At 47.7% G+C, this 14,404-nt stretch overlaps 1 protein-coding gene across 2 annotated transcripts in view; it reads right to left on the bottom strand.

Annotated features, from left to right (window-relative positions):
* Window positions 1-13,740, bottom strand: part of PPP1R14C (protein phosphatase 1 regulatory inhibitor subunit 14C) — a 58,780-nt gene extending 45,040 nt beyond the window's left edge. The window contains exon 1 of one of the 2 annotated variants that reach the window (XR_013998985.1): window positions 13,235-13,552. Coding sequence is in view for 1 of the 2 variants with exons in the window: in XM_081139917.1 (XP_080996043.1) it covers window positions 13,235-13,546 (312 nt within the window). In the remaining variant the exon portion in view is untranslated. Of the gene's footprint in view, window positions 1-13,234 lie in introns of both variants that reach the window. The other variant, XM_081139917.1, reaches the window with a different exon arrangement.
* Between the last annotated feature and the right edge of the window lie 664 nt (window positions 13,741-14,404).

Genomic DNA, 14,404 nt, shown 5'->3' with positions numbered 1-14,404 from the left:
AGGAATAGATAAAGGACATTAGTGGAAAAAACAGGGAAATCTGAATAAAGACGGGAGTTTAGCTAATGATATTGTGCCTGTGTTGATGTTAACATCAGAGGAACTTCCCTTAACTCTGAAATGTGTGTGTCAGTCATGGATTCTGTGTGGGGACGTGAGAAATCTGAGCAGCAGAAGCCCTGGAATATATCCTGTCACCAGGCGGTAGATGGAATTAATGTGTCAGGCAGAGAGGTTACAACAGATCATCTCTAGGGTCTCTTTAAACTGTGAGCTTCTGGGACCTTTTTACAGAACTTAGGTTGTTATGCTCGAATAAGCTAATGAGGCATCCCTTAGCTATATGAGGTGTTGGTTATGTGCTGGAGCTGGTTGGTAGCAGTTCATCAGAGAGATGACTGTTACATTTTCAGGAATTTTACAAACCAGCTGTTAAACACAGTCATTATTAAAAATGAAATGATGTAAACATACAAGTAAGTTAATTCTAATTAAAGCAAAATTAATAAATACTCAAAACTCATCACTTTCTAACAATTTTATTACATTTCCCTCTTAAATATGTTCTTGAGGTTACTCAGGTCTACTGTGACTGCTCCATGTTTGGTGACTTCACAATGGTAGCTTGAAATCAACCAGAGTGGGAGTTATTTACACCAAGGAAATGGGCAAATGCTATGAACCAGGGGGGTTTTCTATGGAGAGCCTATTGTCAAATGTTTACCAGCAACCCAATGGACATTTGTGTCCTTCAAAGACAAAGAAAAATGGGGAACTGTATTGTGCTGGAGAAGGGAAGGGGGAGAGAAGAGACAGTGAGAGGGTAAAGAGAAGGCAGTCAAGGAGATAGTGGGCGAAGCGGGGGAGAAAATGGGGGTAAAGGAGAGCAGGAGGGGAAGGAGATAGAGGAAGGGGGGGAAGAAATCAAGGGGGAACACAGAGGAAGAGGAGAGAGGGAAGAAAAGACAAGGGAAGACAGAAAGGGAAAATTATTGCATTTATTTAATATCCTAAGGAAAACAATGGCTCTGCATAAGCAATTATTTCAGATAACCAACATTTAAATTCTTCTTCTGAAAATCTTTCTACATGTATTACTCATGCATCCGCCTTCTGGGGCAGAGGCTACCAATATAATCCAGTATGTTGTCGATGACGTAGGTCAGCCCAGTGAATGGATGTCCCCTTGAGCTGCATTACTCTGCAGGCCACTCACACGACGCACAGAGCTCTTTTCTCTTAGATAAATGGCTCCGACCCTCTGAGCTTTTTATAGGTTCTCTGTCAACCCCTTACTCTCAGGCTGTCAGCTGTCACTTCTAGAGGTTCTCCCAGTGCTTACATGTAACTGCCTAGCTTGTTGCTTCTAAATCATAGTGAAATGAAGAAGAAAACCAAACTCCAGAGAACTGTGGCTGAAGTTAAGAGTCAACAAACTTGCTATGTTGTTCACCTGAAACTAATACAATATTGTATGTCAACTGTAGTTGAGAAAAAAATTAACTTGCATGTGAAAAAAATACACACAAAAATGCCTATGGCTCTCTCCAATAAATAGAGAGCAACTCCTGACGCTCTCAAAGGTACCCACCCTGCTTTCCTTTAGGTTCTTTGCTATATTCCAAATGTTTGAGGTTGGTGACCTCCGGATAGATGGGGTTTCATTAAATGCAGAGAACATTCCATTGAGACAAACTAAAAAATAAAGCAAACAGAGCCAACTTGAACTCAATAAGAAATCGTGTTGTGCAGGTGAGAGTCACCAGCACAGACACCCTGCCCTGTTGCCAGGCTCCTTCCTTTCCCTGAGGCAGGGGCAGAGCCCCACGGCCCGGCTCCAGGGCTGCCTCTCTTGGAGTCCACAAAGCCCTCTGAGCAGCTGGGCCAGGCGGCCACCAGCAACGGGCAGGAGGAAAGGAGGAAGCTGGGAGGGGCAGCCCTACTTTCCAGCACAAATGCTGGCCTCAGCTAGGGTATCTACACTCACTGACACTCCCCTTCCACATCCCGAGAGAGGCAAGGAGCAGAAAGGCCCTGGGACATGAGCAGGGCCCTGGCATAACCGGGCAAGACGGCAGTTGGGGAGAAACCATCGATGGCCCCGATGGACAGGTGCCCCGATGGACAGGTGCCCCGATGGACAGGTGCCAGGACCAACCGCAGCGCTCAGCCTGCAACCCGCTTGCACTGCATCTGACGTGACGCTGGCCCCTCCTGAGCACAATGCCAACCTCCAGGAAAGACAGGTCTCTTTCTCTAGCACTAAATTCTGCAAACAAGGAAAGTACTGAACTGTTCATTGAATTCACTGGATAAAATAATGTGCTTTGAAAAGATAAAAATCTCCTTTATTTTGTAGGGTTTTGTTTTAAAATATTCTGATAGCAACATGGAAGTTCTAATTCTTAGGCCTGTTGCCTGTCTACCCAGGCTGTCGCATAAAATTTTTTTAAATAACTATAATAGAACAACAAAGCTATATCAGAAATAGAAGAAAATTCTAAAAATTACCCTCCTTGCACTAAATGTTTAACTTGTAAAGAAAAAAAGTGTTCTAATATTAAAAATAGAAACTCTAAGAAGAATCTCATTACTTCATAGTTATAATTTATGCCTGGAAACATAGTAGGCCCATAACAAAAATGTATTTGGTGGCTGGCCAGGTGGCTGACTGGATGCTACTAATGACAGGGTAGTCTGAAGTTGACTGGCCTTCCTTAGGACTTCAGCCAGCAGAACTTGTCCAAAACTATATTTGGGCCTGATGCAAAAATACAGCTAGTCAAGTAAAGTCTTCTCTGAAATGAAATTTGAGTGTCTTCACTTTGAGCTGGAGCCTATTTTAAATACTCTTGCCTAAAGGCAAGTTCAGACCAGTCCATCAACTAGCTAATACTTGCTGATCGTTTATAGCTCGTGAGCCATTGCACCAGAAAAGGGAGGTGGAGTATAGTGAGCGAGACGGGAAGGCCCCACCCAACATTAAAACACACTCACCAGCCCGGCCGGGCGTGGCTCAGCAGTTGAGTGTCAACCTAGGATCCAGGCGATCGGAGTTTGATTCCCGGTCAGGGCACATGCCCAGGGTGTGGGCTGCAGCCGATCAATGACTCTCTCATCATTGATGTTTCTATCTCTCTCTCTCCCTCTCCTTTCCTCTCTCTGAAATCAATAAAGATATATTAGAAACAAAACAAAAAACCACACACTCACCAGAATCTATAATAGACCCAAGTATACAAGGTCCCTTGGTTTGTGACTAGAGTGCTGTGGGGAGAGGACGATCTTTTCCATGAATGGTGCTGGGTCAACTGGATATCCTGATGGGAAAGCAAAGAATCTTGTTGCTTACATGATATCATACATGAAAATAAATGTTAGATAGAACGCAGATCTAAATGTAAATGATAAAGCAGTGAAGCATCCAAAAGACAGCACAGGAGAACATCATGACCTTTGAGCAGACAAAAACTTCTTAAACAGGATGCAGAGTACACTAAAAGCTGATAACCTGGACAAGATTAAGAACATCTCTTCATCGAAAGACACTAAAGATTTAAAAAAGTGAAAAGGCAACTCACAAAGTGAGAGAAAACACTTGCAACACATATTCTGACAACAGACTGATTATCTGGGGTGTATGTGTAAAGATTGGTATCAGGACATACAAAAACAGTAAGAACAAGACTGGCAACTCAATCCACAATCTATCGGTTTTTTTAATGGGAAAAGAGTTGAACAGGCACCTCCCAAAGGGAACACCCAAAAGGCCAATAACCATACGAAAAGGGGCTGGACTTCGTTAGTCCTTAGTTAGTGCAAATTACCACCACAATGGGACACTACTATACACCTAACAGAGGGCCGTAAGGAAAAGATAAAATACCAAATGTTGGTGACAATGCAAAACAACTGGACTTTCATTACTTCAGTGGGAATGCAAGTCAGTACAATTACTTGGGAAAATCGTCCGGAATATCTAGGGAAGCTGAACAGAACCCATAAACCAGTAATTTCACCACTACATGTATAACCCATAACTCCAGTCTGCCCAGTCTAATCATGAGAAAAAGTCAGACAAATCCCATTTGAGGGGCAATCTACAAAATACCTAAACAGCACTCCACACAACCGTCAAGGTCATGAAAAACCAGGAGAGTCTGGGAAACATAACTAAACGCAATGTGGTGCCCTGGATGGAATCCGGGAACAGAAAAAGGGCACTAGGTAAAAACTAAGGAATCTGATAAAGACTAAGGAATCTGATAAAGCGTGAACTTTAATTAGAAGTAATGTATCAATATGGCTCGTTAATTGTAACAAATGTACCGTACTAATTTAAGATGTTACTAAACAATGAAAATGGTGGTGGAGTATATGGGAACTATCTTCAACATTTTTCTGTAACTCTAACCATCTTTTAAAAATTAAGTTTATATTTTTTAAAATGGGCCCGGCATAGCACGGGGAAGGCCTGGGGTGCGTTGAGGGTTGGGTGAACAGGGGCAAAACGAGAGAGAAATGGGAGACATCTGTAATAACAGACACTGTAATTAACAATAAAGTATTTTTTAAAAAGCGGGCCTGGCAGAGGTGGACAGAGGGGCTGACGGATGGATACTGGAGGAACAGACAGGCAGCACAGGGGCTGCGGGAGGGTGGACAGCGGCTGGGATGGCTGACGGATGCGGAATGGAGGGAGTGGCTCTGGGGAGCAGGCCAGGCAAACACTCTGACCACGAGGGCGAGAGCCGGGATGGGCACCTGGGACTTAGCAACGTGGAGGGCGCGCGCCTCCCAGCAGTGACACAGCAGCGGGCTGACGAGGGAGCAGAGGGGACAAAATGGGGACAAAGAATATAGACAAGCTGTCTTCAAACCTGGCCAGAGAGAGGAGAAAGGACGGAGAGCTCTGGGGTATGTGTGCCCCGCCACTTTATGGAGGTGTGATTCCCACATCCGAGCCTCACACGGAGGAAGCGGGTGAGTCAGCGTCTTAGTCACAGTGGCTGCCTTGAGGATTTGGATTTCACTGTACTCGGTGTCCCATTCTTTCACTGTCTTAAACTGCTCTATGCAAGGCAGTTTATGCAAGGTGTCATGATCAACAGGCCAGTTCTTCGTCTTCTCCTTCTCCGGAGTAGTGAGCTAACTCAAGCTTGAGCCCTTCACTTACTAAACACAGCCCACTCGCCCCCTCTGAAGTCTAACCTGGGCCTCTCCTAGAGGTTTGAACGCTGTGAGAGCCGTAGGCTAGCTTAGGTGGTAGTCTGTTTACCCAGGTACACAAGCGGTTTCATTACCACCCATAAAAACTGCTCTGGCATGAGATTATAAAATACTGAACCATCGGGGGTTTGATGAAGAAATGGAATATTCTAGCTCAACAAAAGGCACTTGTCTAGCAAAGAGTGTGTGTTATTTCTGAGTTGTAATATTTGTAGGGTGTCTTCATCGTAGCAAGCATAATCATGTTTCAGCACCAAATCCATGACTCACTTTCTTGTCAGAGCTTCCACACCCCAGGACAAACAGGAGAAAAACCAGCTGACTACATGGAATTGTTATGTAGGGTAGTTGCTCACAAGGACTAAGCAGAGAAGACATTTTTGCCAATCTGAAAACTCAACACCTTACTCCCTTCGCGTGAATCAAATTTGATTTAATATTAGCAGAAATGAATGAAGCAGGATGTCAGTCGCTACTGACACATGAGATATAAAAGATATCAACCGGTGACTGACCACAGCGCTCTGCTCAGAACAAAAGCAGCCTTTACCAGGAGCAGAACAAGTTGTTAAAGGTTTTTCACATTTTATTTAGAAGAAGCTTGATTGCTTCTGCCATGCCAAAGGTAATAGCTGGCACTTTCAAACATGTAGAATAAAATACCTACTCCGTATCCTCTGGCTTATTTCAACTGAGTTTCTAACTTTTAACCTCAAAATTCCATCTAAGTGGGTAGATGGAGAGGCTCTAACGCTGAGGGCTGGTGCGAACCTGGCCATCGGTGAAAAAAGTAACATGCTCAGGGGGATATATACTTGAGAACTAATGGATTTGAATTTTTTGAAAGAGCTTACCCCTGTAAATGGCCTCTCTAAGGAAAAACGGGATCCTGTAAATTGTTAAAGATGAAGCATATTTGAAAATGTATCCAATACATTAAGCAGAAAAGCCCTGCCCGCTGTACAGGCCACACACGCTAGAACCCATGGAAGCCAGTGAAGGTGAGACCCATGCTCACGGTTTCCACGAGCTATTTCCAAGTTGGAGACACTCCCTCTTCTTCTTCCCGGCAACCTAAACTTGGGCAGGTGCTAAGTTCCTCTGAGTCTCGGCTTTCTCATGTAAAAAATGAGAAAACTACTTACATCAAAGAGCTTTTGTGTGGATTGAATGGGATTATCTGATGGCACTCGATGAATTCTACATCACACAAAATAAACAGCTACTACAAAGTGGAATAAATTCTGCTTTTCACTTCCTACCAAAACTGTCCATGAGAAATCTTCATTTCTTTTTCCTAGCCTGTCATCCTAGTTCTAAATCTAACTATAAAGGGACATTCCGGGAACAAATTTCCCAGTGAAAATTAATTTGTTCAGCACTGATTTATCCAGCCTCTTATTTAGGTTAATTTGTAGCCTTTACGTTTTTAAAAATTTTATTTCCTAAAGCTGCTGTGATTTTACTTCTCAGATGCTCATTTTATATCTCAACACAAATGTTCCTCAAGTTAAAATAAATACCACTATTAGTCAATTATGAGCTGCCAAGCGAAAGGACAAATAAGAACAGGAAAGGCCCCCGACAGCCAATATTATAAATTACATGCAGAAAGTGTTTAAGTCAAATATGCCAGCTCTTCTTAAAGGTTCCCCCAATTAAAACAGAAATGAAGGCAGAGAGGGTAGCTAAGAGCATCTGTACTTGTCAGGGGTGCAGAGGCACTGGGGCTGCAAAGATAACCAGGCTCTGCCCTCTCAAAGCTGCAAATGGGGGTGGGGAGGACGGTGGGGGTGGAAGGAGACATGATTATAGAAAGAGAGCCGAGGTGGGAGTAAGAAAAAGCCAGCAAAGGCCTGTGAGCCTGCTGGCGAGAAGGCATATCAGAGAGGCTTCCTGGAGGAGACAGCACAGGGTGAGCCCAAAGAGAAGGTGGGGAGGGAGGGAGAGATGATGCTGGCAGAGAAGCAAATGCGAGAGGGCTCCTCCCTGCCCTGATTAGGGTCTCGGTTCATCACTGAAGAAGCAGGGCGGGGTCAGTGGCAAGAGATGACGCCAGAGAGGTGGGTGGGTCAGTGCCCTGAGCCCTAGTCACAGGCTACGGTACTCACGCTTTATCCTGAAGGCCATGGGGAACAGCACGCTCCTGCCTGGATTTTAGAGACACCCGCAGTGTGGGGGGGCTCTGAGTCACCATGGAGACTGAGATGAAGGCTCAGAGGAAGAGGCCCCGCCCAGCGATCAGACAGGACAGGGGCCCATCCTGACCCAGCCCCTCCAGAGTGATGTGGCCTCCTCACGAGGGGCTGCTGCTCAAGCGCTCCCCGCCTCAGTTTCTTTACCGACCTTAAAGAGTTAATGAGCCCATGCAAGGGTTCAGTGAGAGCTCAGGATGGGCAGGGCACGGTGGGAACTTAATAAATGGTGCTGCAGGGATCGGTGGTAGCACCTCGGCCATGTGACTCTGGAATCAGCATGATCTGGCACAAGGTCCAGTACCACCTTCTGGGATCTCAGTGTCTTCCTCTACACCACGGGGAAACGAAGACGATGCCACCATTGTGAGGTCTGACTGCAGGCGATAAAACGTATAAACCACACGACCTCAGGGAGAGCTGTACTGGGGCAGAAAGAGTAGGACCAGCAGCGAGAGCAGAGGGCTGGCCATAGCAGCCGAACCTCAGTGCTCGCAGCAACTTGAGGGAAACGAGACTGCCGTGGTTACTGCCATAATACAGGGGAGAAATTCTAAGGGGCTGGACAAAGCAGGGGCCGAGAGAAGTTAAGGAATTCGGTTCCAGAGCCATAAGGAGCAGCCACGAACGAGACTTCATGACCGCTGCGTGTCACGGGCAAGGGAGAGGCGAGAGAGAAGGGTGCCAGCGGGTCTTCGGCTGGGCCATCTGTGGACCACAGAGGGAGAAAGTGAGGCTCAGAGAAGTTAAAGTAGCTGCCTAATCTCTAACTACCACTAAATGCTGGGGCCATGAAGCAACGTCAGGTTCATCTAGCCTCAAAGCACGTATTCTGTCCACCACCGCCTCCACACTGAATTCCCCTGACCACTGTTCCAGGGGAAATGTGCTAAGTACACTTTTCTATTCTTCCTTTTATTCATAGGCTTTTATTCAGAGACTTTGCACATGTTTAATTTATTCCTTAATATACTCCAGATTGACTTTATGGAGGCTTTTTTAAAGCAGTTTTGTTTAAAACGCTATTCATGCTCAAATACCTACACAAATGGTGCTCCACCAACTAATCCACAAGCCAAATTCTAAGCAGCAGTTTCTGCCTCTGGCTGAGGGACCCACAAAGCAGCACAGCAGGCTCATTTGATGGTGTAGAGAGGGAGTCTGGATACAAAGCAAAGGCCTGAACTTAAAACAAGAGGCCTGACCCAGGTACAAGAACAAACCTGCTGACAGAGGTGTCCCCATGCAGGCACTATAAGTCAACTTAGAAGTTACAACAATCACACCTGGCAGGTGGACAAAAGATGGGGTTCACAGCAAGAACCAGGCCTGTCCTGCCTCAGAAAGCAGTACGGGACAGTGGCTAAGGTCCCATCTGACTTCCTAGATACATCCCTGCTCAGCCACGTCCCACCTAAGGGCCCTGGAACAACTTCTAGACTTCTCTGTGCCTCAGTTTCCACATCCATAAAATGAAATATCAGAGGTTGTTACTAGGATTACATAAATCATACCTGGTACACAGAAAGCACTCAATAAATGTCAGCTAATTTTATTACATATGTTTATACTTTTCCCTTTTTGGAGCAGTATTTTTTTTAATCTTTCTTTTTTTTTCAATTACAATTGACATACATCATTATGTTAGTTTCAGGTGTACACCCCAGTGACCAGACATTACATAACTTAATAAGTGATCACCCCAGTAAGTCCTGCACCCATCTAGCATGACCCCTAGTTATCAGAATATCATTGATTATATTCCCTATGCTGTACTTCACAGTATTTTTAAAACTGCAGGTCACGGTCCAAAAACGTGTTATGAAATCAATCTAGAGGGTCACAACCAGCAACTCTAGGAAATGAAATAGAACAGAATATCAGATTTCAACATTAATTAATAAAGTCACATTGTATATTTCTTTCATAATTTTTTCTTTAGTGTACATAGTAACATTAGGTGGTGCTGTGTGGCTCTGCTCATACATCCATGTGTCTGTGGATGTATCAGGCCGCAATCGAAAGGGTTCTTTTTTCTATGGGTCACCATCAAAAAAGCTTTGAAAAACACTGATTTACAGCCCAAGGATGGTAGGGAGTCAGGATAGATGAAAAGGCGTAAGATGCCAGAAACCACTTTTTAAAATGCAGATGGCTGCAGCAAAGGAAAGCCTCCTAAATGGACAGTCCGGGTAAGAACTCAGGAAACACCCTGCATGCTCAAGCTTGTTTATGGTGAAGCTGCCCTGGGCATTTCGATATTCCGAGGTTAACAATAGGCTTTTATTTCCAAAGCAAATGAAGTTGCGTAACTGGAAGTGTAGGTGTTATCTGGATGCTGGGCAAGATGGGAAAAATTGCCCAGTAAGTCATTTTGCAATACTGGTCCACGTAGACGCTGTGCCAGATTTCAAATGCTCTTAAAACCCGTCAGGGTTTAGAAGAGATAAGAAAATGTCTTAAAACAGAAAGCCTTCAATGTGGATATATTGATTTAACCTAACAGTTTCATTATAATCAGATTCCTAGGTGAAAATTTAACTACTTGTACAAGAAGGTGAATGGAAAATAAATATAAACACAATAACTAAGCATTTTAGAATCTATAAAAGCATTTATCTATGTATCCAAAAGGCTGTAAGATGTGGTGTGAAACCATCACCTTCAACTGGGAGAGGAGGGCGAGGCCACGCTCCTGCCACACCTGTTTTCCTAAAGGGTTCCTGGAACCAAGCCGACCTACTCGGCCAAAACTGATGTCCTTCCATCTGGTTTTAGGCTCCGCTCCAGGTTCCCAGAATTCCCTGATCAGATACCCAGTCACTTCCAGGGCTCCTCCCAGTGGGGGACTTTGCCACTAGTCTGAACCAAAGGCATGGTTAAGGGGTAGCAGAGGCTGTGGACAAAGACTGGACATGCATGTGGACACTACCTTTCACCAGGTGGACTGCACCAGAGGTGGGAAGCAAAGGGAGGCCCAGGGCAGATCCTCCCAACCACACTCCAGCTCTGAGCTCTGGGAAGTCTGAGAATTCAAAATCTAAATGTAACCGTCCAACCATTCTGAAGATGTTACCAAGGTAGGTAGGTAAATGCTCCTTTGTTAGCTTAATTCATAACTTTAAAATATTTAGACATGTGCTATGAGGGCCTCCATCTGTTCTCTTGCATGAGACCCTGCAGAGTTCCAGGCAGGCCTGGGTTCAAACCCCCCACCTCCAACCCCTGCCCCTTACCAGCTAGGTGAGCTGGGAAAGCCTCTTCATCTTTCTGTGTCTCAGATTCCTCATTGGTAAAACAGAGATACTAACAGCACCCTCTTCGTAGGATTGTTATAAAAACTAAATGAATGAGCGCATACAAAGTGCCTAGAAGAGCACCTAGTACCTTAATAAACTCTCCTCAAATCTTGTCTCTACATTATTTTCCATAAGAAACTGGTTGGCCAATGCAAGCTTCTAGCTAAGACCACAGCCAGGAAGTTCTAGATAAGACCACAGCCAGGATGTGTACTTCTTCTTTCCCACTCCTTTCTAATTTTAAACACCATGCTTTATGCCACTCCAAAACATCATTGCTTTCTACTCTGTAAAGGACACGCCATCGAACTGCTGGCCTGCCTGATAAAAGTTCTTCTGCAATTAAATACATGTTCACACCCCTCTCCCCACCAACTTGACTGTTAGCTCAGGCCTCTCACCAATTTGAAGTCTGGCAAATTGGCTTTGTGTCAAGTTCATGTGATAAACATTTGAAAACATTACCAACTTTAAATGTTAAAAAAAGGGCATTTCCTAACCTCCATATTCATGAGATTCAGAGCTATGAGCCAGGGTAGGTCCTTGATTCACATATCACAGGCTGAATACTTGAAGCTGTCAGCAAGCAGAGGCTACCAGACCAGAGAGCCTAAGCTGAAAATAGAGCCCTCCCAGTGGACAACTAGAGGGGAGAAGACAATCCTTTATATGGCTACTTATGAGTCCACACGCTTTCTATTATTAAATGAGGTGTGCCATCAGCATTGTAATTACAAATTGCCAACGGCCTTCTCAGTGATTTATATTCCTTCAGTCTAAAGTGACAGAACAAGCAACTTGAAGAGAAAAGCTTGCCGCGTTTTAATGGCAGGGGGCAGCTCGTAGCATCTTGTAGCATTTCACCACAAAACCTATCTTTCAAATCAAAGCTGTTCGTTCTACCCGGCGCTGGAGGTCTCAAACGGGAGGCGAGAAGTGCAAAGATTCAAGGTCATATTTACCCTTTAAAAAATATGCCTACATGTTCGATACAGTGATCAATGCTCCATTTTTCCCAGTTATTCTGAAGAATTTTTAAAATATACGAACTGCCAACCTACAGAGAGGCTGGAACTCCTTCTCGCTGCCCAAGCTCCATCTAATTAAGTCTCCCATAAGAGGAGCATTGCCAAAGCATTGTTCACGTCAACGCCAGCTTTCCTATTAACTCAAATCTTCTTCAAATTCAAAATGGAGTATCAAGGCCAGTGTGAAATAAATGGAAATTAATTGGATTCTACAGAGGCAAGACAGAGCATCTCTGCCCATCCAAAAGTAATCCCATCTTAAATCAAATATATTGTTTCTTTGGAGAGTTTTGCCAACTTCCTATTTTGAAAAAACGCATGAACGCTTCCAATGTTGGCCAGTTTTTATTTATGCAATTAAAATATATATTTTTACAAGCCCGTGAGTCATATAGTCAAGCTTCCTTATGTCATAACCATTCATCAGTAGTCCATAAGGAGAGTGCTGTGTCCTTGTGTGGTGAGCATGTTGCGGGAGATGCGTGCTCACAATAGGCCACACAATGTGTGGAAAACAGAATACCTCAGGCCAGTGCAAAAGCCAGTGAGTTCATCTGGTTTCCATTTTTACTGAGGAGGGTTTAACAGTTGCATGGACACAAACCTCGCTTTAGCTTAGAAGCCATATCCTAAATTAGTCTTCCTCATTCCTGCACCCTTTCCAAACTCCACTCGCTAAGGAGAAGTGGAATACTTCGCCTTAAATTACCGATATTAAGGGCTCCAATGGAAGGTCATGCTGGCTTTGGTCATTTTTCTAGCCTACCTCTGTTACAGCTTATTCTAACTATTTCTCCTGGGTCAGGGTGGTGTGCACCACCCAGCCCCTGGGCTGTGGGAGGTCAGGGCGCCCTGGCCACCCGCTCGGCTACCTTCCTTCCACCCAGGCCCCATCCCGCACCCATCAACAGGGGTAACTGAGCTCGGGCAGGAAGCAAGAAAGCTGCTTCGACAAAGCTCAACCTGTGCAGCTCTGGTAAACCAAAGGACGATTTACAGGGGCGCGCTGGTCTGGCTGGAAAAGGGAAAGCGTTCCTCTCCTGATTTTGATGCAGAATTTCAGGAACAGAGAGGGCCTCTGTCATCCCCAGAACCTCTCCTTTCTGTTTCCTTTCCACAAAAACCGGGGCTACCAGGATCCCAGGAGCGAATGCCATTCTCCGTGGGGTTCGGCGCAGCTGGGGTGAGCCCCTCCGAGCCCCGCTTCTTTTAGCAGCAGCTGGAGCCTAGAAGCCCCCGGGGCTGGAGAAGCGCATTACGCTTCGCAAGACCTCAGCCCACACCATCACCTGCAGCCGCCAAGGGGCCCGCGGCTCCCCACAGGCAGAGGCGACCCACTCGCTGCTCCCCGGGGCCAGAAGCCGCCCTGGAACAGAGGGCGCTGGGTCCCCGGGAGTCAGGACCGTGCGCGCCCGGGAGCTGGAGCCCTGGAGAATCCCCGGCGGGCACCTCGGGGACGGAGGCCGCGCCCGCGCCCAGGTACCTGGCAGCCGTACAGCTGTCCCAGCTGCTCCACGATCCACTCCTCCAGCACCAGCCGCTTCCGAAGCTCCTTGCGATCGTATTTCACGGTCACTTTTCCCTGCTGGTGGCGACGCTGCTGCTGCTGCTGCTGCTGCTGCTGCTGAGCCTGCCCCGCAGCGGCTGCGGGGGCCACGGGCGCCGCGTCCTCGCGGGAGGAGCCCGAGCCGCTGCCGGAGCCCGGGCTGCCGCCCCGGGGGCTCTGGAAGAAAACCCGCGCGCCCCCGCCGCGGGCGCCGCCGGCCGCCTCGCTGCTGCCCGTCGCCACCGACATGTCCCCGTCGCCGCCGAGCGCGGCCGGGAGGAGGCGCTGCTACCCCCGGGGCCGGGCAGCCGCATGCGAGGGGCTCCCGCACCTGCTCCGCGCGCACGCCGGCGCCGGGCTCCGCGGAGGGCGGGAGGCGGAGGGCGGGGCCGCAGCCTGGGGGACGCCGCCGAGGGCCCCTCGGTCCAGCGCCCCCTCCGTCCGGCCCGAGGCCGATCCGGCGCCCGGCAGGCGGCAGCCCCGGGCGTGGGAGGTGGGCGCGGAGACGGGGGTGCGCGCGCGGGGGTGGACGCCCGCGAGGACAGGCGTGGGGCCGGGGCCGGGGCTGGTCTTCTGCGCGGGTGGCAGTGTCGTCCTCTCCCGGAGACGGGGAACTGCGGCCTCGCCCGCGCGGGCAGGTGATGGCCGGGGAGGGGCCGGGAAGGCGCCCGCAGGTCCTTCCTCCCGCCCGGCGGGGCGGGGACGCGTCTCCTCTCTCCAGCCCCTCCCCGCCGCTCCAAACACGCGAGCCCGTTCACGCCTCTCTCGCCCTCATTGTGAGAAAAATCCACCAGGCGATGTTTGTGCAACTGGCCTGAGAACTTCCCTTGCGAGCGGGTTTTCGCTCCGTACGAGCTGTCCGCTTGCTCGCAGCAGGGCACTGGAATATCTTCGTACCCAAAGGGCAGAGGCTCGGCTGCCCCTCCCACTAAGGGGCCGGGGCGTCCAGGCAGCGAGCATTCCCCAGGAGGCAGGGCCGGGTTCCTGGTCTTAGGGTCGCGTTCCCTGCACGGCCAGCTCCCCTTTCTCAATACCATTTCCAAACGACCTCTTTCCACCCGGGAAAGCACGGCAGGACTAACTACTTGAAAAACCTCATGCAGCTAA

The sequence above is a fragment of the Miniopterus schreibersii genome (assembly GCF_964146895.1).
Source record: "Miniopterus schreibersii genome assembly, chromosome: 6".
Taxonomy (NCBI): Eukaryota; Metazoa; Chordata; class Mammalia; order Chiroptera; family Miniopteridae; genus Miniopterus; species Miniopterus schreibersii.
This window is presented reverse-complemented; position numbering and strand designations above follow the sequence as displayed.